A 27,254-nucleotide genomic window follows, 5' to 3' on the forward strand; every position below is an offset into this window, starting at 1 on the left:
CAGCGCAATTGTGTATCTAAATGTATACCTAAGAACTTAACATCATCTGCTTTTGCTACAGGTAGAGGCAGATCATACGGTATGCTATTTGAGTGTCTGAGAAAAGGAAAATATACCGTTTTGTCCAAATTTATTTTAAGACCATTGCACTTAAACCAGTAAGATATTTCCTCCCAAGTTTCACCTATTTGAGTTTCAAGTAAATTTATATTTTCATTACCTATTATTATGCTTGTGTCATCTGCGTAAAGATAAGGTGTACCATGAGTTATATTGGATTGCAAGTCATTCATAAAAATAATAAATAGTAAAGGTCCTAAGACAGACCCTTGGGGAACTCCACAGTCAATTACTTGCTTAGTAGAATTAACATAACTAACACACCCGGAATTATCTACATTAACTATTTGAACAAATTGTGTTCTATCCGTTAGGTACGATGTCAGTAATTTTAGAGTCGGTCCACGGATTCCGTAATATTGCAACTTATCAATTAATATTTTATGGTTTACACAGTCGAAAGCTTTACTTAGATCGCAAAAGATACCCGCACATTTATAATTTTGATTAAGATTGTTCATAACGTCTAGGACCAATTCAGTAATAGCTGCTACTGTATTTCGATTCTGTCTAAAGCCAAACTGTTGAGAACAAAAGTAATTGCATTTTTCAAAGTGATTAATAATTCTATTCGCAATTGCCTTTTCGAAAATTTTGGAAAGTACAGTCAACAAAGAAATAGGGCGATAATTCGATATCTCCTCTTTACTATCCTTTTTATGCAATGGAATCACTTTTGCAGTTTTAAATTGAATTGGAAAAATCCCATCACAAATACACGTATTGAAAATGTCACACAGCGCTGCACAAATAGCTTCTACGTTATGTTTGATCAACGTCGTACTTATATCATCCGGGCCGCATGAGCTTGTGTTTTTCAGTAACTTGACGATTCTTATGACTTCAAACTCGTCAACGGGTGACATGAAAACAGATTTAGTGTTATTAATGTGACTGTTATGTAAAAGATTCATATGTTCACTACCATGATCTGTTTTTGATATTTGATATCGGAGACTTTACCCACGTTAACAAAGTATTCGTTAAAAATGTTACTTACTCTTGTAGGATCATCGATTATATCATTATTAACGCGGAGTTTGATTGTACTTTTATCAGTGATTGACTTCTTGGCAGTATTTTCATTCACTATTCTCCATATTACCTTACTTTTTGACTTTGCCCTTTTTATAGCATTTTTAATGTGTATGTTTTTTGCTGTAAAAATCAGTTTCTTTAGGATGCCGTTGTAAGACTTGTAAAGCTGCCTAAGATTGCTATCGTTTCTAAATTTACGCATTGCTAACAGTAACGACCTTTTTCTTCTGCATGATACCTTGATTCCTCGTGTTATCCAGGATTTTTGGTGATTCCGTAGTTTTACATGTTTAAGAGGAAAGTGCTTGTCAATTAAGCTATACATTATATTATAGAACGCTTGTACTTTTCCTTCACATGTGTTTTCATTGTACAAGTCGCTCCAAGAAGTTGTTTCTAAGTCTGTTTTAAAATTCTTTAAAGCACTTTGGGAGTATATTCGTTTCTCTTGAACCTTAATTTGCTGGACTGGCAGTATTAATTGATCGTAGAAAACTACCGTTTGAGCGTCGTGATCTGAAAAACTGCAAGGGACAACTTGGCCTTTATATTTATCATCCATATCTGTAAAGATATTGTCAACTAAAGTTTGAGATGTCTCTGTAACGCGAGTGTAGTTTCTTATCGTAGGCCTCATATTATGCTCTAGAAAAACTTGCAAAAAATCTTTAGTTACATTTGTTTTGCCTTTTAAATCGATGTTGAAATCCCCACACAGGATGGAGCAATTATTTTTATTATTACTTAGAAATAGGTCTAACTGTGTCAAAAATGTTTTAATGTCACTACTCGGACTTCGGTATACTGTACTAAGATATATTTTGGGCATGTTTTGAAGTTCAATTGTCAGACAGCATACTTCAAAAACTTTTTCCTTATAGTATCTTTCAACATTATATATTTTGCAACTTTTAAATATGTCGTCTCTAGCAAAAATAATACAGCCACCTCCACGACTAATGGATCTCGAACAATTGGTTACAATTCGATATCCAGGTAACCTAATGCTACTGTCTTCGTCCTGCCTTAGCCACGATTCTGTTATACATATAAAACATGGTCGAAATTCAAGTTCCAGCTCCACAAAAGACTCCAGATAAAGTATTTTATTTTGAAGACGGTTAATATTAAGGTGTAGCACAGACAGGTACTTATTAATGTTTGGAGAAGGATTCTCGTGGACGGAGGCTTGACAATCTGACTTGTTTATCTTTTCACTAATGGATTGTGTGCTATGTCTAAAAAACTCTTATAGTCTTCTGTTATAACTGTTTCATGAGTGTTAGTTTCCCCTATATCTATCACATCATCAGGTACAGAAAGCGATGTCAAAAGTCAAGTCGTTATAAATTGTGATGAAACCCTGCTGGTTTACATTACCAGACCGAGAAAACATAAGGCTATCATATTGCAAATTTAAATTAGAGTCCAAAATATAACAATAATTATATTCCAAGTTACTTTTCCAGAGTAAGTTATTAAAAAGTTCGACACGGCTTGTAAATAAATTTGAAAATTGATTAATTTTGAATGTAGGCAAACAGATTATTATATTCGTGTGCTGCACAAAACTTGATTGGTCCTGAATGAATTTGACTACACTATCATAGTTATTACTAGTCTTGAAGTCCTTATCACCAATATAAATAACACAAAAGTCGTTCATAGTGAAGTCTTGAAGCTTGTTCCGAAGACCGACAAAAAGTTCCCGTGTTGGCGCTCCAGGCTTCAGGTAAAAACATGTATTCTCACTTGAGAAATCTCGTTTCAGCAGTTTTAGCATGTGATTTGTATAGTTACTAATAACGCACACTTTTGACTGTGAAAGAGTAGGTTCTATTGCAATTTTCCTCGGAGTAATTGAAACTTGACAATAAGTTTGCGCATCGGGGTTAATCAGGGACTTGCTCTTAATATTATTTGCAGTAGCATTTGTTTCAAATTCAGATGTGTGAAAATTTTGTGCCATAGTTTCCACTTGTTTATTGAGTAAAATGATCTGGCTTTCAATATTTTTGAGTAGTTTTTCGAAATTAATTATCTTTATTTCTAAGCTTGATATCTTTTTATCACTATCTAAAGTCAGATCTTGATGCAAATCGGCCGTTGGCGAAGCTGGTGTTGATGGACAGCCGGGAATCAAAGAGTTTCTCGTCTTTTTCTTAGCAGTGCATCTGTTTTTAGTTTCAAAAGATGAAGAGTAGCACAATGATTGGAGTACTTTTATCTCTAAAGTCAATTGCTGTATTCTCCTTTGAAATTCATTGTTTTCTAGTATTTTTAGGTCTAATTCCTCTTGCGTGCTGGCTAGTACCAACTCAAGTTCGTTTATTCTTCCATGCAGTTCATTGTGTTCATTTGAATATGGTAAGCCGCGATGTACGCCGTCTACGCTTCTTGACAGGACATCAGAAGCGGGTAAAGAATCATTCAGAGACTCCGAGACATCGCTGTCTCTGAAATTGATTGAGTTCATTATACTTGAGTTGTTGGATATACTGGGCTCTGTAGAGTGTAAGTCCTCATTTGGATCGGGATCATTTCCTGATGTGCGTTGTAAGGGTGAAGACGATAGAAAACAGGAAGCCATATATACTTGTGATACTAGATTGATGGTGTCTTTAGTTTCTTTTTGAGCATTATCTTTATTAGGAGTTATTTCATCTATGGCGGACGGTACTGGTAAAATAGATTTTTCAGGTAATTGCGCGTCAGGACTAATTTGAGATACAATTTCAGTTGAATGTGATTGTATTAGGACTGGAGATTTTAACTCAGTTTCTGGTTCTTTAAGTTGTGGGTTATCGGATGAAGATGGCACTACGGGTTTTTGAGGTAATTGCGTGTCAGGACTAGTTTGAGATACAATTTCAGTTGACTGTGATTGTATTAGGACTGCAGATTTTAACTCAGTTTCTGGTTCTTTTAGTTGAGGGTTCTCTGATGAAGATGGCATTACGGGTTTTTCAACATGAGGGACACCTGGTGATTTTTGTTTAGCCTCAGATAAAGATAAAGATTCAGCATTCGGTGTTGATTTTAATTTTGTGACAGATTGTGGCGTCCCTTTAGAAGGCTGGATCATTTTCTTAGCTTTAAGATTTTTTTCCTTTGAGACTTTAGCGTCAGTGTGGTTTTCTACGCATGCTTTGCATTTCCACTTATTTTTGGATTCCCTTTGGCTCCTCATACGATAAAGTTTTTCTGAGTAGCCAGCGCAATGAAATTCAAACCTATTGTTGCAAGACGTGCATAATATTGTGTCTCTTATTTCGACGTTTGTTTTGCATTTAAAGCATTCAACATTTGCTTTGTCGTCAGTGCCTAAGACTTTTACGTTCAATTTTTTCGACATGTTGTTTAATAGTAGTCTACTTGAACGCACAGTTTCCGAACGCAACCATAAACGTCATAGGTGTCACTGTCAACTGTCAGAACTCTTGCGCAGAGTTGACAGATTTTCGCTATCAGCTGGTAAATTACCGCATTTATTTTTTATATTTTTCAGAATAAATATCAGTTAATTTAAAAACATATCCATGTGTGAGTGAGTTCCAGTGTAACCGTCGATTTCCGAATTCAGTTTTCGATAAATAATTGATGAAATATACCTCACCCAAGCGATGTTCTTATCACAACAGTATTGCTTTGATCCAGTGCCGGTTTTCTTTGTTACCAATAAATGTATACATATTACCTAATAAAGTAAAATAATGCCAAAATTACTAGCCCCTCCCGCTTAACCCCCCATACACCGCACCGCATACCTACCTAACCTAACCTAATTTCTAGTAGCATTTCGTTATGCTACTAGAAAAGTAGGTTAAACTGCTATCAGTCAGTTAAGTGGGTTAGGTTAGGTTAGCACTGCGCGGGCCGCACTCGTGGCCGTAGTCGGAAATGACCTCTCCCTGCCAGCTATAGTGGAAGCCATGGTGGGTGGTGAGAGATCGTGGAAGGCGGTAGCCTCCTTCTGCGAGGTTGTGATGACGCAGAAGGAGGCAGCCGAGCGCGGTAGGGAGGAGGATCCGGCCTCCCAGCCAATGCGCCGCAAACGCGTGGGGCGGCGGCGGCTGGCTTACGACCGTCGGCTACCCCCATAAGGGCACTTGTGGGCGGCAGGCCCGGGGACGTCTGTCGCCTACACAAAGGTCCCTGCGTGGGCGGGCGCGATGTGTAGCCAACGCGCCCACTGAGGTGAAGGGGTGATTTCCCCAAGAGTCGGGTCCGAGTACGGACGGCCGCTGGCGAGGTTGCGGAAGAGTACTTCGGCGTTCCTGGGACCTCGCCGTATAGCAGCGAGGCGGCAACAGAGGGGTTTTAGTGGGTAAACCTGGGGTCTCATTAGCCCACAACAGGGAGTCCCAAATAACCATCCCGGCCCGTCCCCGCGCCGGGTGGTATGCGTAAAGCATTTCCCCTCTTAAAAAAAACGAAATGGTACTAGAAAAGTAGGTTAGGTTTGAACTGCGACGTTTACAGAAACGAAATGCTAGTGGGTAAATTTTTGAAGAGGGTGTTTTTTCGACATTTGTATGGCAATTTTATATTTTTGGAAAATTTGATTTATAATCATCGATTTAGGAAGGATTCTTAACAACAAAAAATATACTGTACGAGGCACCACTCTACTTTTTATAGTTTGCTAGATATGGATGTCTGAAGATCAACATTGCACTATTGCACTATTTAGCAATTTTTAAGGCACTTTAGACATGTATATGGCATTTTTTCGACATTGTATGGCAGTATCAAAATGTTTATGTCACTATTTATTAATTTTGTGGCATTTGTAAAACCTGACGACATTTGTATGACGCCTTTTCGACATTTGTATGGCACTATGTCGACATTTGTATGCCACAATCGACATCTGTACGGTCAAAATAACCGTACAAATGTCGCCATACAAATGTCGCCAATAATATTTTTTGGCGAAATTTCTTACACCATATAACCGATTCACTTATTTATTTGACTATATATTTTAACACTATATTTGCAACTATTATTATGAAATACACATTTTCATTTCGACTGTGTACCAACATATGAAGCGTCCATACAAATGTCATTGTAGTCGTACCAAAATATATCGAAAGAGATTATTACATAAATAAAACTGTTTCCGCGTGCATACTTAATGGTCAAAGACACCCAACTAACCGCACTATTGCGTCGTAAAGTTAATTTAATCGTTATTCAATAGACAAAGAAGATTTTGGGGGGTATCTTTAAGTCATAACAAAACAAGTGCCGCGCGGGACAGCGATACAAAGGCTATTCTTGTTTTATTAAATAACGCATTAAATTATCGAAATGACTAAATAAATTCTCTAGAAAATGCTCTTTATAAAAATATAAAGGTATTCATAATACGTTGCCTACATCCAAAGTTATGATTTTTTAAATTGGGCAATGCCGCCACTGGGACACGCGAAAAACGGCAAATTTCGCCATTTTTAGACCTTCAAATGCGATTTTGTCAGAAACAAATAATATTGAAGGTACAGTTGTACATTATTTTTAAAGTTTATAATACACTGAATGAAAATATATACATATCTAGTCTTTAAGTCCTATGGACTTCGAGTTTTAGCCGTGGGACAGCAAAAAATGCCTATTTGAAAATTGACCCTACTATAAAAGTGGGTTAGGTTAGAACTGCGATCCTCACAGAACCGAACTTGTTGAAGATGTGTAAACATAATTACAGTTTCTGAACGAACAAACGTCTTTTAGTGTACTAACATTGCCACTTGGTGTCGCTACTGTCAATGCGAAATCGAAAATTGCTCTTATCATTGTTGTTAACTTTCTATCTTACATTAAAACCATTAATTAACTATTCTATTCGGCGTATTATTTCCTCAGGTTATGGGCCGTCCCATAAACGCAATATAGAACTGAGGTTAATTATTTTAATCGTAGTAAAGTCAGTACAACAAGTAATTCGCGAAATAATTTGACCCGGTAACAATGGCTACGTCGTCTAACCTGCAAATTGAAAAATTAGCCGGTCGTGAAAACTACTCGACGTGGAGGTTCGCAGTCAAATCGTATTTGGAGCACGAAGATTTATGGGAATGTGTTGATCCGGGAGAAGAAGTGGATTCCAAGAAAGACATTAAGGCCAAGTCCAAGATTATTTTGTTAGTGGAACCAATCAACTATGTTCATATTGAAAACGCAAAAACATCACGAGAGGTGTGGTTAAATCTACAAAAAGCATTTGAAGACTCCGGGCTGTCAAGAAAAGTGGGATTGTTACGTGATTTAATCAACACTTCGCTCGATAACTCCTCAAATATTGAAGATTATGTGAATAAAATTATGAGCACTGCATACAAGTTAAGAAATATAGGCTTCGAAGTGGGAGATGAGTGGTTAGGTACACTCATGCTGGCGGGTTTACCTGAGAATTACAAACCAATGATCATGGGTCTCGAGGGCTACGGTGTCAAGATATCATCAGATTTTATAAAGACTAAACTGTTACAAGAAGTGAAAAGTTCAGAGTCGTCTGCGTTCTTGACTAAAGGGAAGGGTACTTCACACCAAAATACAAACACAAAGCCCAAAGGAAAAGGACCACGTTGCTTTGGCTGTAATCAATATGGACATTTCAAGACTCAGTGTCCAGCGCAGAAAACTAGTAATGTTCAGCATAGTTTTTCAGCAGTTTTTTCAGCATGCAATTCGTTAATAGATAAAGATGATTGGTATGTCGACTCGGGTGCGACAATGCATATGACCAGACGTTCAGAATGGATGTATGATTTACAACCACCTCCGGTCGAGAAGATAATGGTGGCAAATAAAGCTTATGTCAAGGTAGAGAATATGGGTAAAATAAATATTCAAACAGACACATGTAAAGATGGTTGTCCTATCCAGGTGAGAAAAGTTTTGTTTATTCCTGAATTGGGTGCAAACTTGCTATCGGTCAGCCAGTTAACAAAAAATGACTGCACAGTGGAGTTTACGAAACAAGGCTGTAATATTTTTGATGCCAACAAGAATCTCATAGCAACTGGACAAGCAATCAATGACTTGTATAAGCTTAACACTGTAACTGGTAATGCATGTGCTATTTTATGTGCAAGTAAAGCAGATATTGTCACCTGGCATAAAAGAATGGCTCATCTGAATATGGCTGATGTTAAAAAGTTACAGGTGTGTGCTGAAGGCATGAATATTACTAATAATAAGCAGATTAATACTGTATGCAAACCCTGTTGTGAAGCAAAACAAACTCGATTACCATTTCCGCAATCTGGTTCTAGAACTACTGCATTGCTAGAAATAGTGCATTCAGATCTATGTGGTCCGATGGAGGTACCATCAGCCGGTGGTGCTAGATACTTCATAACTTTCATAGATGACTATTCCCGCAAAGTATATGTATATTTTCTTAAGAACAAAATGGATATTACAATGATTTTCAAGACATTTAAAGAAGAGGTGGAAAATGAGTTGGGAAGAAAGATAAAGGTATTTAGGAGCGACAGAGGGACAGAATATTGTAACAAAGATTTTTCTGGATTTCTAGTGGCTTCCGGCATCAGACACCAGACCAGTGCTCCGTACACGCACGAGCAGAACGGATTGGCAGAGAGGATGATGAGAAGTCTGGTAGAGCGTGCAAGGTGCATGCTTTTTGAGGCAAAGCTGAAGAAAAATCTATGGGCTGAAGCAGTTGCCTGTGCTGCTTATGTCATTAACAGATCACCGTCACGAGTTTTGGATGAGGTAACACCATACGAGAAATGGACAGGTAAGAAACCTAACATTTCACACCTTAAGATATTTGGAACTAAGGCTATGGTACACATTCCAAAAGAAAAACGTCTAAAATGGGACCGTAAATCACAAGAATTAATTTTTGTAGGTTATTGTGACAATACAAAGGGCTACAGGTTGTTAAATCCTATTAATGGAAAGATGGTGATTAGCAGGGATGTTATATTTATTGAAGATGGTAAAAGCACTGAAAATATGACACAGAAACCCATCTCAGGGCCACAGTCGGCCACAGTCCCTCTTAGTTCAGATGAACAGATACAGGAGAATGAAGATATAACAAATACAGATGATAGTAACGTAGAGACATTACAGGATGGAGCTACATCATCAGATTCTGAAACATCCTTTGACAGCTGTGTAATCAATACTAATGATGAGACATATTACCCCAGTGGTAGTGACAGCAATGAAAGTTTTGAAAGACAAATCACTCTGAGGTCTCATCAGAAACATTTTGCACCAGGTAATAATTTCATGTGTGTTCAGATTTCAGATCCGCTGACTGTTGAAGAAGCGTTGTCAAGTTCTAACGCTCAACACTGGAAAGATGCTATGGAAGAGGAGTATCGGTCCTTAATGGAGAATAATACATGGGAAATTACTACTCTACCACCAGGCAAGCGTCCCATACCATGTAAGTGGGTCTTCAAAACCAAGACGAATGAAAATGGAGCAATAGTGAAGTACAAGGCACGGCTCGTTGTCAAAGGATGTTCTCAAAAACCAGGCATAGACTACACAGAAGTATACTCACCAGTTGTCAGGTACGCTTCTTTAAGATATTTATTTGCCTTAGCGGTTAAATATGACCTAGATATATGTCAGATGGATGCCGTGTCAGCCTTTCTTCAAGGTGACATAGAGGAGGAGATTTACATGAAGCAACCGCCAATGTATGGCAACAACGGTGAGCAAGTATGCCGGTTAAATAAATCACTGTACGGTTTAAAACAGGCCAGCCGGCAGTGGAACAAGAAGATTGATATGACATTGAGAGAAATGGGACTCTCACGTTCAAAGTTAGATCCTTGTATCTATTATAAAATAGTAGATAGTAGTAATATGTTTTTTTTGGCCATTTATGTTGATGACCTTGTGTTATTTACCAATAATCAGGAGACAAAACACTACTTTAAGGAAGAGCTACATAAAAAATTTAAAATTAAAGATTTAGGAGACATTAAGTATTGTCTTGGCGTACATGTGGAGAGAGATAGGACCAAGGGCATCTTGTACTTAGACCAAAGAAAATATATACAAGAAGTATTAAACAAATTTGGCATGTCTGACTGCAAAAGTGTACAAACACCAATGGATTTGAATACTAAGCTAATTGGAACTACTGAGAATGCCGAGATTTTAGATAATGTTCCTTATCAGGAGATAATTGGTTGTTTGTTGTACATCTCACAAGTTACTAGACCGGACATAGGTTTTGTCATAAATATGTTGAGCAAATATAACAAAAAACCGGAGATGCAGCACTGGGTTGCGCTGAAGCGTGTTATGCGCTATTTAAAAGGCACTCTTGATTACAGGCTGAGCTACAAGCAAGATTGTCAGGAAACCATGGCTCATGGATACTGCGATGCAGACTGGGCAAGTTCCGGAGATGACAGGCGTTCCTGTACCGGCTATACTTTTCTGTTCCAGGGAGGAACGATCAGTTGGAACTCTAGACGTCAGCCTACCGTTGCGCTTTCTACAACAGAAGCGGAATACATGTCTCTATCGTCATGCGTACAAGAGGCTTTGTGGCTTAAACAATTTCAAGAAAATATGTGGCCACAACTGAAGAATGAAGCCTTAGTAATTTATAGCGATAATCAAAGCTCTATAAAACTTTCACGTTCTGACGGATATCATTCCAGAACGAAGCACATCGATGTGAGGCACCATTTTGTCCGTGATAAGGTACTTGAAGGAGCCATTGAGGTGCGCTACGTACAGACAGACAAGATGATTGCTGACGCTCTTACTAAAGCAACGTCGCACAGGAAACTGGCATATTGTTCTTCCAAGATGGGATTATGTTTAAGGGAGGATGTTGAAGATGTGTAAACATAATTACAGTTTCTGAACGAACAAACGTCTTTTAGTGTACTAACATTGCCACTTGGTGTCGCTACTGTCAATGCGAAATCGAAAATTGCTCTTATCATTGTTGTTAACTTTCTATCTTACATTAAAACCATTAATTAACTATTCTATTCGGCGTATTATTTCCTCAGATAAGTGGGTTAGGTTAGGTTAGAACTGCGACCCTTACAGAAACGAAATGCTGCTAAAATAGTGGGTTAGGTTAGGTTTGAACTGCGACCCTTACAGAAACGAAATGCTGCTAAAATAGTGGGTTAGGTTAGGTTTGAACTGCGACCCTTACAGAAACGAAACGCTACTAGAAAAGTGGGTTAGGTTAGGTTTGAACTGCGACCCTTACAGAAACGAAGTGCTACTAGAAAAGTTGGTTAGGTTAGGTTTGAACTGCGACCCTTACAGAAAAGAAATGCTACTAGAAAAGCAGGGTAGGTTAGGTTTGAACTGCGACCTTTACAGAAACGAAATGCTACTAGAAAAGTGGGTTAGGTTAGGTTTGAACTGCGACCCTTACAGAACCAAACTGCTATCAGAAAAGTGGGTGAGGTTAGGTTTGAACTACGACCTTTACAGAAACGAAATGCTACTAGAAAAGTGGGTTAGGTTAGGTTTGAACTGCGACCCTTACAGAAAAGAAATGATACTAGAAAAGTGGGTTAGGTTAGGTTTGAACTGCGACTCTTGCAGAACCAAACTGCTATCAAAAAAGTGGGTCAAGTTAGGTTTGAACTGCGACCCTTACAGAAACGAAATGCTACTAGAAAAGTAGGTTAGGTTAGGTTTGAACTGCGACCTTTACAGAAACTAAATGCTACTAGAAAAGTGGGTTAGGTTAGGTTTGAACTGCGACCCTTACAGAACCAAACTGCTGTCAGAAAAGTGGGTGAGGTTAGGTTTGAACTGTGACCTTTACAGAAACGAAATGCTACTAGAAAAGTGGGTTAGGTTAGGTTTGAACTGCGACCCTTACAGAAAAGAAATGATACTAGAAAAGTGGGTTAGGTTAGGTTTGAACTGCTACCCTTACAGAAAAGAAATGCTACTAGAAAAGTGGGTTAGGTTAGGTTTGAACTGCTACCCTTACAGAAAAGAAATGCTACTAGAAAAGTGGGTTAGGTTAGGTTTGAACTGCGACCCTTACAGAAAAGAAATGCTACTAGAAAAGTGGGTTAGGTTAGGTTTGAACAGCGACCCTTACAGAAACGAAGTGGATCAATTAATTTAATAAGATAATGATATATTAAGTATTTCCACATTTTTAATTAAAATGTGGTTACAATTTTGGTGGTCATTTACTATTTTTGGGTTTACAATGATTATTTTGGAGTCATTTGCTTTAATAGGATAGCAAGATTTAAAAATTTGGTTATAATTTTACATTAAAATGGAGTTCTAATTTTGGTGGTTTGGTGATGGTGATGGTTTGAACAACAAACAATAATTAAATATTTTAAAAAATTAGAAGACCAGCGCTAGCCCAGCCAGGCTAGCACCATGCTGAGTCGGCACCATTTCGTGGCTTATTGTTAAGTGTTACGTGTTGTTTTGTTCTTTTTTGCCACGAATAAACGCTCTATACTATAGAGTAGGTATAGACCTACTTTACTGTTCTCTAAATGTAGTTATTTTCGATACAAGTGCGAAAAAGAGGAAATTCGAAACGAGTGGCGATAAATTAAATCACGACCGAAGGGAGTGTTTTAAATCGACACGAGTTGCGAATTACCTATTCGCACGTGTATCGAACAACGTTTTACAGTACATATGGCACTATAAAGTTTCGACATACGCACGAAAAGTGCTATTTTACGCACTAGTGCAGAAAAGTAGCCCCATATGTACTGTAAAGGCACTTTTTTGCATTTTTGTAGTCGTCCTCCGACATCCGATATCGGTTTGGACAATGTGAAAATGCTCTTATAATAAGTAATAACCGTGTTTAAAAGTCGTAACATTTTAAAAGTAAAATTGTGTCATACAGCCGTATCGCGTGTTCAGCCACCGCAGCCCGCGCTCTAATTTGTGCAACTTCATCAAAACTAAACGGTGCGTTTATTTGCGATGGGGGGAAATAAGAGGGGGTTTCATAACAAAAGGCTTTTAAGAAAACATTATATAAGACGAGAGTTTATAGGCGCTGGGCATGCTCAGATTAACTTTTTTGAAAAAAAATCTAAAAAAGTTACAAAAAAACATTTTGACTAGTTATAGGTAGGCTAGTTAGTAGATAGGTATATGACGGTAGTTAACGTATAAGGCAGTATTGTTTGAGAAAGCTTACGTAAGGTATTATAGTTTAATTTAAAAAAAAACTTTGTGTTCTATACTGTTCAGCGTATTCATATTTTGTAATCTTTCTACATATACCTAGGTATGTCTGCTAGTTGTTCAACAAAGCAATTAGCTGAAAAAACAGGCGAGCCAACAATTAGTAACAGTTTCAGCCTTTGCTTTAAATGGCGGCTGTCCATGCAATTCTCTTCATAATACATGTCGTGACATTCTGTGATCACGATTAATCCCCAAGTGGGGTATGATTGTTTCAGTATGTCAGTCCCTATGTCCCCTGTTAGGGCTACCACCATTGACATAGATATCTAGGTAGGGACTGGCTTTACGGGCAATAATAATGAGGCATGACAGGGGCCAGTACAGCGGTGTGAAATCGCTACAATCCTTGGAGGATACAACTAAACGGAGTAGCCATTAACAGGCTTTCCCCTCTGTCGAAAATAGGCGGCCAACGGTCATACACAATGTATGGACTGACGTTTATCTGACATGGCTATTTTTACGTTACGCATACATTTGACGTTCCCCTCCCCCGCAAAAATCGGCAGACTGTTTTGTACAGATAATTACAGACATGGCGTCTCCATTTGATTATATCCACCAAGCTACAATCCGATTGGTTGATGAGTTCGCATCACGCGCGCGACTGTTTGACGAGTTCGCATTACGCGCGCTATTGGTCGCAACTAGTCGCGTTAAACTGCACGATTGGCTGGAATTCGTGGGTAGCACCGCTGAACTAGTACGATGTTTAGTGCCCCATTAGCCCGTCCTTAGATATTATACGTCAATGGCTACCACCGACGAAACTGAACTACGCACGCCTACCATGAGCTAAACTACGCTAGCGACTGCGTGACCTCTATCGCATTCCCTCTCGATCGCACCAATATACCAGTGCATCAAGTGTCAATTCATGGTAGCGATAAAGAGAGATATCGAAGTTTAGATTTTCTATGTTTGCGATAGATAGGATAGGGCCTCGTCTCAATGTCTGGTTCTGAACATGTTTGCGACACTTGTATTTTTTATTTATCACAACTTTAACACATTCATTGCCAGCGATCCGCTAGGCTGGTTCTCCGTTCGTAAGCGTCCTTCGCAACATACGTTTTTCCCATGTTAACGGCTACGCTCGTGGCTTTGTAATTAGCACTTTACGTGCCTATGTCCGAACATTTAAAGGGCCGTATGTACTGTAAATTGTTGTACTTTTTTTTTTTTGGAGAAACAACAGAAGTAAGTACAGTAAGTTAATGATAAGATATACAGTTCAGAAGATGTGCACTTACCTCCTAAAACGCTCTCACTAAGAACTATGCATAATATAGGTAAGGTAATGCTACAGTAAACTTAACTAAATTTAACGCACACTAGCGACTAGATAGCAAGGAACAAAGCTATACAAAGAAATTAAGTTGTCTCAGCTAGACTTTCAAAGATTTGTTTTTGGAAACATACTCTGTTTGTGCTGAAAATGTCTACGGCCGTGAATAGCTTATTGTAAGTATTGCACAGTCGGCGCAAAGATGCGCGGACTCCAGCGTTGGTTGAGCAAGTCGGGACGGCGAACAAGGCATTAGAGCGGGCAGTACTTCGCGAGGGGACCCTAAAGCGGATGTTGTCAAGCAGCTCTGAGCAGTCGTACCTGTCATGGCAGATGTTGTGGAGAACCATCATATCTGAACACGTGCGCCTTGAAGCGAGGGAAGGTAGCTTATAATGTTTCAATAAATTACAGTAGGACATATGTTTGCCAGTTAGGCGTCTATGTGTAGCCCGCAAAAACTTTTTTTGGACCATTTCAATTGAATTCGAATATTTGGAATAAAACGGGTTCCACACGATTGATGCATATTCCAAATGCGGTCTAACAAGAGCTTTGTATAATAATATGTACGTGGACGGTTTTTTGAAAACTTTTGCTGTTCTTAAAACAAATCCCAACATTTGGTAAGCCTTTGAGATAATTCGTTCAATGTGACTGTTAAAATCAAGTTTGTTGTCAAATAATATACCTAAGTCTCGTACAGATGATACTTTTGTAATGGTCGTGTTGCCAATCCTAAATTCAGAGTCAATTGCCCTTTTTTTATTTTTAGTAAAACACATGTGCAAAGATTTATCACCCGCTAATTGAAGTTTATTTTTATGGCAGTACGAGGTAAAGTTGTTGATATCGTCTTGAATTAAGTGAATGTCATCACGTGATTTTACTGATTTGAATATTTTTAAGTCGTCCGCAAACATAAGAAAACTACAGTTCTTAAAACACTCCTTAATCTCGTTTATAAAAATAATGTACAACAAGGGACCCAAAATAGAACCCTGTAATACCCCTGAAGATACAGTTGTGAGGTCAGACTTAAACCCATTCAGGGCAATGACTTGGGTTCTGTTAGAGAGGTACGAGATAAACCAGCGTAGGAGGTTTCCCCGAATGCCGTTGTACGCCAGTTTTTCCAAAAGCAGTATATGATCCACCTTGTCAAAGGCCTTTCTGAAATCTGTGAATATCACGTCCACCTGCACTCTTACGATGCACGTGGGAATAGGTAATTCGCAACTCGTTTAAATTTACTACTTTTCGCACTTTTATCGTATTAATGTACTGTTCCCTTATATCAACGGCATAAAAGGAAAAGCTTAGACACGGGTACGATCGTATCGTTACTATACCTTTAATAACACTCTTAAGTTTTAACGACGCAACTCTGCAATTAATGCCTTCGCCCTTGATATGACATAAATTTAAGTAACAAGGAACACACATTTGTTTGATGGCACAAACACAACCTTATACAAGTGTAATTACGGTGCAAATTCGCGATTAAAATGGAATTGAGCGATCACCCTGCCCCTCGTTTTTCTTGATTAAAGGTACATCATATAGCGTATTGTAAACAAGGTGGAATAATATTGTAATTTACACCAATTTGTAAATGATGGCAGGTGGTCGAGGCAGTGAGTAATGGCCGCTCTGACATATAGATGTCGCTTTAATTATTCTTGGCAGTTGCATAATTGTTGCGGACGTGCTGTTTATCATCAGTATAACTCTAGGACACATTTAGTACCTACCCTTTTAACGTATAATTCGGAATAAATTAATTCATACGACAGGGTGAACAAGTTTTCAAATCCGGTCAACTTTAAAATCGCAAAACTAATTTGACTATTGCATACATTTTCCAGGATTCGATGTCAATTGTTTTCTACAGGACAGAATTTTTTATAACCCCGACGCAAAAAGAGAGATGTTATAATAAGTTAAACATTCACCGGTGTTTGTGTGTGGGTCTGTGGCGCCGTAGTTCTTAAACCCCATAAGTAAAAACTATACAATCACTTCGCAGGGGTAACCCGCCAAAAGTGAAAATAACACCCAACATAAGTAAATCAGAAAAGGGTTACGTTATAGCCACTTGAAAGGTCAAATGATTTTTTCTTTGCCATTATTACTTGAACCTTTCACCTCCAATTACCTGTTAACCCTAATTCTCGGTACCCTCATCAGCAAGCCGGTCGAAACTCGCTACATTATAAATAAAGTGCAGCGGGTATCGACACTCGGTCAGCTTTGGCCTTATTCTACATCTATGTATCAGAATGATCAAGAAATCGTATTGATTGCGAGCGCTTGTTCCCTCTGAATAATGATCATGTGTTAGCGTGACACTGATATGTTATGAATTGGAATGATATTGGTATTAAAATTTCGTTTCTGAACTTGGTTCTTGGACGGGCGCCATGGACGTGTTGTCTACGAGAGAAAAACACGTGGGATTTGTCTGAAAACTGAAAACTTTTTACGAGACGTAAGGAAATTTAATTTAATTTCCGAAATTATCGGTCAACAATGATTTGCTCGCATGATATTTCAAAGTTTTACCTGTATACAGATAGGTACAGGCTTTTTTTGCGATCATAAGTGTTGTTGGCCTACGTGAATAAAGTATATTTTGAACTTAAAACTTGAACTTGAACCTACCTAGTCTTGAGAAAATCTCTGCAACGAAACCCCCGTTTTGTTTTGTCGTTAATTTATTTGTGTAAATATAAAAATGCGAGTTTTTATTGAAATGAGCTCTTTAATTTCTTATACTCGTGCACACGGTCCTACATATCAGGGGTCTCAAATCGCTTCACACATCTTAATTCAGAATCCTAAATCCTAAAGGTGTTAGTAAGAGTCTGACTGCTGCTCTAACTATTAGGTACACTTTTTTTAAGTGCCTACCTAGTTAGGATACCATGCAGTTAAGACGACTGAATCAAGTAAGGAGTGTGAAGCGTTTTACTCACAGTTTTACTCTTGGGCTACGGAGAATTAAGCGAGAGAAGAGAACCAATGAACTGCATTCCTTAGAGCGTCCGCTAGCTGGCGCGGGTGCAATTGTAAGTAGGTAAAAACCCCGGTAAAATACGTCGCACGCGTCCGCGTTCTATTTTTCGTTAACCCTTAGTATTTGAGTCATAGTGTTTGGCTTGTTCCAGACGGAGGATGGACGTGTCGCGGCCATCATGCGCCGCCTTCTTCTGCCTGCTACTCCTGTGCTTCACACAATTTGCAGAGTAAGTACCTTCATTGAGATACAATTATTAGCACTTTAATATACCTAATACAATCTCAGTCGTCAAGAAATGACAAAAAACTTATTTTTACGTGTTTGCGTGGGCGCCGTTCCTCAACCCACCCCCACCAAACGATACGGCAGATATCTTGCACGAAGTTTCAATATAGGTACCTAATACAACTTCCTTATATATCGCCCGAAAAATCAGTTGCTGGATTATATGGCGCGATAGATTTGTAAACATATTAACTAATAGACTTCCACGTGTACTTGACAAGAATGATGCACAAAAACGGCATATTCAGCGCTCAGATATTTACTGGTAAAAGCCACCTATCCCCAATTCCCCACTACCCCACTGCAAAATCGCCTTGAATAGAGGTTTGGGACTTTTAATAGGTGCAGTGCAGTTACAAACATAACGACTTGCTTTGATCTGAATTTATAGAAATCGATTCAAAAATGCATTTGAACGTGACTACGTAAAATTTTTTTGTAGCTGCCGTGACGAGTTAAGGATGACTCACGTTGTCACGTTAAAACGGTCCGGGTCGGGCCGAGGTGTCCGACGTTTCGTTTTATTTGACAGGTGATCGGTGATCACGTGATGCTTTTTATAGAAAATTGAAGTGTCGGACGCCCCGCCCCGGCCAACCCCGTGAGCCATCCTTTTGTCTGCAAATTCCGTTTCGTCCCAACGCCGGAGTTCGCGAATAAAATCGTATTGATTTCATAAAACCTTGAGAAATTCGCTGATACGGATATTTTTATTACAAACACCAGTAATGGGTGCGATACCATCGACAATTTAGGTTAATTTGGGGCACAATCAACCCTTCATTTTACTTTGTTACATGACTTGAACCCCATTTGACTTGTTACATGAAACAACCCGATTGTTAAACATGAATAATCGGGTTTCCTTTCGTTGATGTTTCCGTCCCGAACGAGGTGAACAATATTTAACTGGTGGTATTTGTAGTTATTACTTATTAATACAATTAAAGTTCCTGAAAGCCGTTTTTTATTTAAAACACTCGAAGCGGGGGAAGCTTTCCCAAGTTTCATCCCTTGTGGATTTGATAGGTGATATGATATGTTTCTAATAAGAAGGCCGATTTTATATAGTTACTAGTAATAACGAAAGTCGTATTTTATAGATTTGTCCCAAATCTAATCTCTGGGACTCTGGGAATTCATTTGTACTACTATAACTATTTTTAATCTTATTAGAATTCGGAAACAAGATAATTTAAACAAATATTATTTAAATAGGGCAGTCGTTCTATTTTATTTTTACAATTACAAGCTTTAAATATTCACTATTTGATATGTATTTTTGAAAAATCTACGTGTACTGTTTATACGACAACGGTTTCACTCACTTGAATTTTTAGTCGCTATTGGCGACATGTTTCGGGCCCTTCGGGGGTCCATCCTCAGGCTCGAGCCTCGACCGTTGTCGTATAAACAGTTTAAAATATGTCTCACGAAAGTTTAATATCGATAATCTACGTGAGAAGATAGAACTGTCATTATTCTAGTGCACTAGGGACCTGGCTATACAGAACTGTTTAGTATTTTAATAAAAAATAACAGACAATGTCAATGTCGAATGAGGACGCGACGGAATTCGACCACTAAACGCCGGATATATTGTGTTATCTTTGAATTTATACTGGTTATACCTAGTGGACGTAGTAATGTGATGTTGTTTAAAAGTAATGAAGATATATCTGTGGTTAGTTTTGTGACACAACAAGATTTGTATTATCATTACGACTTTAATGTTAAGCAACCTAATTACCATTTAATGCAGCGGTCGGCAACCTGCGGCCCGCGGACCGTATGCGGCCCGTGAACCTGTCACTTGCGGCCCGCGAGCCTCCCTGGCTATTTTGTACGTAATATTGACAAACGACAATGTCTGATAAAGTCATAAATATTAACAAAGTACGGCCCGCGTCAACTTCGTTAACTACTATGTGGCCCTTGGCTGCTAAAAGGTTGCCGACCGCTGATTTAATGACTAGGTCGTTGATATGACTTTCAAATTCTACTGAATACCTACTTACATTACATCTTATTCTTCCAAAAAAAGTAGGAAACCGGAGTGAAAAGTATTGTTAGTAAAATAAATATAGTGAGTATATTCGTAAATGTAAAACGCGTATACGTAACATGGGTTAATCAACTTTTTCTTGTCACACGTTGCTATGGTTACGGTCTCCTGAGGACGGACTCTTAAAATTCTAGGTTTTTCGTATTTAAATGAACCAAACTTGCATTTTATGGTAGTTATAAGACGTTTCCATAATGGGACATCTACTGAGCATGTTAGTAGAACATGCATGGTACAGCAGTTCTTCTAACAATGGGACAGAATAACAACAAGAAATAGTTGATTGACCCACACATATATCTATTTACCATTTAATGTACTAGATACATATATCTATAATGGTTAATAAATAGTCAAATAAAATACGAGTGGTTTCTTGAGAAACAGATACGGTCCTACAACAGTAATTACTAGTTCGGTTATTTCTGTCCGCGTAGTTAACACTTGTACCGCGTTTCAGTGGCCGAACCGAACTAGACAATATGCCAAAACATTTCTAACTATACATATTACACACAATTTATTGGTTCATCGTTTTGTTGTTCGCTTGTAACATAATTACGTACAGTAGGTACAGATTTGATGAAAAAAGTTCATTAATCCAGCCAGTTATAAAAAATTATGCTATATACCTATTTAGTTTTTAGGGTTCCGTACCCAAAGGGTACAAAAAGGGACCCTATTACTACGACTCCGCTGTCCGTCCGTCCGTCTGTTTGTCTGTCACCGGGCTGTAACTCATGAACTCAGTTGAAATTTTCACAGACGACGTATTTCTATTGCCGCTATAACAACAAATACTAAAAACAAAATAAAATAAATATTTAAGTGGGGCTCCCATACAGCAATCGTGTTTTTTTGCGTAATGGTACGGAACCCTTCGTGCACGAGTCCGATTCGCACTTGGGCGGTTTTTTGGTATACTTAAATTACACACCTTTTTTATAAAAATAACATCGATTCTCGAATGACGGAGTTCTGCCAGCCTATTATGGATAGCTTTATCCATCTTTATCCACGTGATAAAATAACTGTCACTGTTTAACACCGTGGGAAAGAAAGTGACGGACACCGTTTTATCACGCTGTCACGTAGACAAGAACGACCATCATATCCGTACTGAGGTAACAAAAAACAATACAGTCGAATTGATAACCTCCTCCTCTGTTTTTGAAGTCGGTTAAAATATATTTCATAACAGACAACAAAAGTGCATGCGTAGTTTTCCATGCTATTCCTCACAAATATCTCGCCTAGTTAAACCTGGAGACATTAGATATTGAATGAGGAGTAAATTAGAAAAAATAAAAAACAACGGGTTGCACTCAGGGAGTGCCGGCAGAAGTGAAAACTCAATGACTAGTGCAAAATGCACTATGTATAATTGAGGTTAACGCCATCTAGCGTTAGCGTTAATTACTTGAAACCCCTAAGCACATCACTGTTAGTACTCGAGTTATATTAATACCAGTTAGAGCGAAACTCACTAGATGCCATTTAAATCAATAAAGAAAAACTCAATGACATTACGTGTAACAGTTTTTCATGTAATGTCATTGAGTTTTTCATTATTGATTTAAATGCCATCTAAATGAGTGGCCATCTAAATCTTACGGTCACGTGATCGTCTTACGCTGTCTCGAGTTTAACATTTTTTCCCTACCTCAAAAAGTGCACAGCGCCGCTAAAGAAGTTTTCACTTCAAAAATATTTGTAGTCATTTATCAGTCGTCACGGCGCCCACGATCGGCTCCCATTTCAAACAGAGTTATTTCTATTTGTTACTGATATTTCATGATTTAAAAAAGCGCTGGTGGCCTAGCGGTAAGAGCGTGCGACTTGCAATCCGGAGGTCGCGGGTTCAAACCACGGCTCGTACCAATGAGTTTTTCGGAACTTATGTACGAAATATCATTTGATATATACCAGTCGCTTTTCGGTGAAGGAAAACATCGTGAGGAAACCGGACTAATCCCAATAAGGGCTAGTTTACCCTCTGGGCCGGAAGGTCAGATGGCAGTCACTTTCGTAAAAACTAGTGCCTACGCCAATTCCTGGGATTAGTTGCCAAGCGGACCCCAGGCTCCCATGAGCCGTGGCCAAAATGCCGGGACAACGCGAGGAAGAAGACTGATATTTCATGATTTAACGTGTTTTTTTGTAAAGGCATAGGGAAACAACGAAATTTTTGCGAGATTATAAATAAGAGATATAAAAATATGTAGGTAACAACAGCCAGAGTAACACTCGAATAGAGAATACTCGTAGCATACATAGGCTCCACTAAATTTAGAACTTTAATATGGTTCTTTTTTTAATTAAGTTAAAAACAATTTAAATTAATAAGCTCCAGAAGTTCCTTTTTTTGGTTCTGTGTCGAATCCAATGAGACTAATAGATCATAAACAGGGGTCGGACAAAAAGTGCGGATGACGTCAAACCACTTATAGGATGATTTCAAATAGTATTTTTGATTTTCATAAACAATTATCACTTATCATTTATCAACCTCTTTATTAAACGATATCGCCACTTGAAATGAGTAAGTACGTTTTTGACTGACACATTGTCAATCAGATGAACAATAAATTGACTTCGTTATTTTTTAGCTATTGTATCTTCACGATTATATTTAGCTAAAATTTAGCTATAATAGTATAATAACATCAAATTACCTTTTTTTATTTTTACTAATCTTACCTACTGTTCCCACTTTTGACTATTAAACCTATTTATCTGAGGATCCCACAGACTTGTTCTAAGTGTTCTAACTAATTTCAAATAATTTATTTTATTCACTACATCACCCTACCACCTGTATTATTAATTCCATGGATTTATTTACGATTATTTTGTTACTTCATTAATACTACTTTGTTACTACATGTCACACGGAAGTTTAAATACAAACTCAAACATCATCCTGTGTGCAAGATTACGTCATTTTTACGTCATCCGCACTTTTTGTCCGACCCCTGATCATAAATCAGTGCAACCAGTAGTGCAACTAATTTGTTTCCTTTATTTTGAGAGACCAGAAAAATAATAATATATAAAACCACAACTTAAACCATAGCCTTTCTTTCCCATCACGGAACAATGGTGTTCCGGACCTTTGGGAGGCGTGCGCGAAGCCGAAGCCAACACGTAGAGCCCCTTTTGTCACTTTAATTAAATGTTATTTATCGGGTACACCGAGCGGATGCTGCCCTTGCCCGTCTCATACTCGTAAACCATAGCCGATTATTATTACAAGTTTCATAAGTTGACATTAATTTCAGCTTGTGTATCTGTATGTTTTTAACATCATTAAAGTCCTCTCTGTCCCACAGATGCCTGAACGCGAAGATAAACTTCAGGGAGAAGGAGAAACAGATCCTGGACCAGATCCTCGGGCCGGGGCGGTACGACGCGCGTATCCGGCCCTCCGGGATCAACGGAACTGGTAGGTGTCTTCTTGACTTACAAGATAACCTAAGCTGTATGGTACCTAGCTAAGTGAAGCTCGCTCCAATCTTCGTGCGCGAAACACAGGGGAAAGCCTCGCATGAACACGAATCCGAATCGTGAACCAATGAAAAGAGCGGTGATAGTATAGTGTTTGCTTTCTTTGACATGGGATATAAAAGGTACCTACCAAAAAAGGGACCAGCTCCACACTTTCGGCTTCACGCCGTGATTCATGCGCGAATATGGAGGGCCTGTATAATCGTTTATACAAAACGCCAATTGAAACTTATACATGTAAATGATCACGATACATTTTAATTTTTAATTTACCTATCGATTGGAATTTGATTATAAACGATTGTCATTTTGGCTATGGTTCTTAATGCAACCGGGTGTCATTTCGAAATTTGTACCCGTTTTTTGCACTCGACTATTTATAAACTATAATTAATGAGTGTATAAATACTTTTTCCAATATTTTAAGTCTTTAAATAGATATTACATCTCGAAATTGTTATTGTTGATATCAAAAGACCTAAACTAAAAGGGCTTTAAACCGGCTGATATTGGGTACTGATAAATATTTATTCCCTTCAACTACCTTGAAACTTATAGAGGTGTATTTATAGACTTTACTATAGCCCAACATCTGGAATAATAACTGTTGCCAGTCACTGTTTGTACGGGTTCAGTGTCGTAAGAGTAATTCAGGCATATTTTACGATAACTAAAATTGAATTCAGCAATAATTTCCTTTATGTAAATTGCTTACTACAGTATTACGCTTGGTACTAAGTACAGTTATTTACGGGCATGAAAGTGAAACTAATGCCTAAATATATAATTACCTCGATTATCGTATATTGTACCTTTTAACGAGCAATTCTTGTATATTTATTTATATATATATATAGGTATATTTCGGGGATCTTGGAAACGGCTCTAACGATCTCGATGATATTTGCTATACGGGGGTTTTCGGGGGCGAAACCCCGATCTAGCTAGGTCTTATCTCTGGGAGAACGCGCATATTGGAGTTTTATATAAGAGAAAAGCTCGGTCTCCCAGATATTAGTTATCTAAACATGAAACGATGAGGAAAAAGAATTTGCCTTTAATCCGAGTCAAAGTTACAATATAATTAAAGAATAATCTTATAGCATGACACTTCTGATGAATACAATTTTCTAAATATACGTATTTATGTACATTACTGTACATAATACCTTCCGTAACATATCGGCACAAGAATCAAAGCTGAGAGGTGTCTTCCGCAATAACCTTTTAGTCGAAGCGACAGGAAGCTGCCGCTGGAAGGCATTACCTTAAGTACCTACGTGAAGGAACGCGGTGAAAAATGCCTTCCTCGTTCATTTTTAGAAGGTGCGGCTTTCAGATGCGTGTAGGTATTGACCCTTTTGATACAGTAGATATAGGTACTTAAATGAGAAAGTAATAGGCTTCTAATACTTTATTTTTTGTAGCTTACATGACTTTCGAATGTGAAATTAAAAATTCACAGATTTGAATTTTCTTTTAATCCGAAATCTAAGTTAAGACCTGAGTGGACCCTCGAGTTGGGCGTGCAGCGGGGCGGGGCGTGCGGCGTGCATGTTAAACAAATGCAAGCGTATAGGAGCGGCCTTAGTACACGCTGCTCAAATTACTTGCGAGCCCGACGCCACGCTGCACGCCCCGCCGAACGCTCCGCTTCGAGCGTGCACTCAGGCCTTACACTTAGCCTTTTGTCATTTTACCATATTCGTGACGTTACTGACCTGGAACAGTTAATATTTTTATTGAAATATATGTTCGTTAAGATCTTAATCACACGCACGACCTTGTTAATACAAAATTAGCCAAATAAATAAAGTAACAATTCAAACGACTATTTTGCTACCGTATTCAACTAGTCGATGACCATTTATTACTCTTTAGATACAAAATAATAAACACCGTGCAGTATAAAAGATAAAATACAACACTAGACAATTTGTCACTTTAATAATATCGCATAAAAGATTGTAAGAAACTTTTCACGGCAGAAACGCTTTTCATAACTTAGTACTTATTTTCAGCCTCGTCATGTACTGACAAAAGCATTCCTTCAAGCAAGAGCTCTTTAGACAGAACCGCCAGTCATGGCGTCTGGTTATTCTTAGATTAATATGAGAGTATTAGAGGAAATCCTATACTTTACTTAAATAAAGGATGACAGGATAAATTGAAAAGATTTGTAGGTGTTACTTTTTAACTAGGCGCAGCGGTTTACATTTTGAATGGAAAATGGTGATTGTTTACACAATGTTTTGATAACCGACGACATACTGGCCAGCCAGGAATATGAACCTGGCAGAAAAAACAAAAACATAAGACAGTCTGCAGAGTCGTTTATGTTTTGAAGTCAGCAAAAGAGTAATAAGTATAAGTTATTGCTAAGTAGGTCAAGGTGGTTACGAAACAGTGTTTAAGAAATTACCGATTAAATTCAGTTCACCCATTTAATCACAAATGGGTTGATGTAAATTGATTCAGGTGGCCGTTTACCATTTACGCCAGTCTGGGACCATTTGTCACGTTGATGTCTTCATAATACTCGCGTTTGGTGCGTATCGATTACTCTAGCCTTTTACTACTGAATTTATGACGAGACATTATTAGGTATGTTTTGGTTTGGTTCCCTGTAAACGGTTTGTATGCTTTGCAATTCTTGGCAATTGGCAGGTCTCGACTATTTTCTTACTATACTGAATAGATGATACTGAGACGTAATTTTACTGACTACTTGCTACTGCATATATCCTTTGCCAAACAATTATAATATGTCGAAAAAAAGAGTTCTGCAATATAGCTTTGTTTAGCTATTGGAGTTTAAACAAGCGTTAAATTTACAGAATTCGTCTGATAGCAAAAGTGCAACGCTTGCGTATTAGAGTTGACAATATTTAGTACCTGACGGATCGCCCTTAGGGTGGCGAGAGTGGATCGCACGCTAAGGATACTGCTATACCCATTTTTGGCGACATACCATCGAACTCTCCCCATCCTAGTACAATGGGCGACGCCGTCCTAGGTACTACTAATAAGGAGCACTGTAAAAAATACATTTTGCTGTTGTACTATGTTTATCGCCAGATGGACCCGCTGTCGTTAACATAAATATCTTCGTACGAACAATTACTACCATAAGCGACATAAAGATGGTTAGTAAGACGACATAATCGTTGTTCGTAGTCGGTAGCGCTTCACGAGAACTCGATAAATTATCACTGAAACGTGGTACATTCGGAAAGGATTTGTAAGGAAAATTTAATGTTTAGGTGATATTATTTTGAAATTTTTCGAGTTTTTCGTGCCTTAGTTACGCACCGCTCCGGGTGAATGTCAGGGTGATTCAACCCAATAAGGACTGTTCAGTAAATATTGACGAAAGGACAGGCCGGACATGCTATTCAATCGCAAAAAAACTATTCTGCGTTAAATTTTTCTATCGGACGAAATGTAGACAACTAGACACTGTTTAATACATTTTCTAATTAGATCTAAGTATGAATACATGTTGAACACAGGTTATAAGTTGTGTTTTTCGTCAATATTGGGATAGTTAGGTGGGCGGTTGAACCACTCGAGCATTTCTCGCGACGTGCCGTCGGTTGTGGTTGCCGCTCGACGACAAACACAACTGACAATGAATTTAGTTGTACGGGTTACGATTTTCTGTGTTTTTCATCTATTTTTGTGTGCTAGGTGAC

The 27,254-nt window shown here is 38.3% G+C and overlaps 1 protein-coding gene across 11 annotated transcripts in view; it reads left to right on the forward strand.

The window, feature by feature from the left end:
• Nucleotides 1–27,254, forward strand: part of LOC134655498 (glutamate-gated chloride channel) — a 57,579-nt gene that overhangs the window by 11,044 nt on the left and 19,281 nt on the right. For 7 of the 11 annotated variants that reach the window (XM_063511353.1, XM_063511049.1, XM_063511201.1 and 4 more), the window contains exons 2-3: nt 17,851–17,928; nt 23,385–23,497. In XM_063511353.1, the coding sequence (XP_063367423.1) occupies nt 17,858–17,928; nt 23,385–23,497 (184 nt within the window). In that variant the 5' untranslated portion in view covers nt 17,851–17,857. Of the gene's footprint in view, nt 1–17,850; nt 17,929–23,346; nt 23,498–26,637; nt 26,706–27,254 lie in introns of those variants that run through there. The other 4 variants (XM_063511275.1, XM_063511122.1, XM_063511567.1 and 1 more) reach the window with 2 other exon arrangements.

This window comes from Cydia amplana, chromosome 1 (genome assembly GCF_948474715.1).
Source record: "Cydia amplana chromosome 1, ilCydAmpl1.1, whole genome shotgun sequence".
Lineage (NCBI taxonomy): Eukaryota > Metazoa > Arthropoda > Insecta > Lepidoptera > Tortricidae > Cydia > Cydia amplana.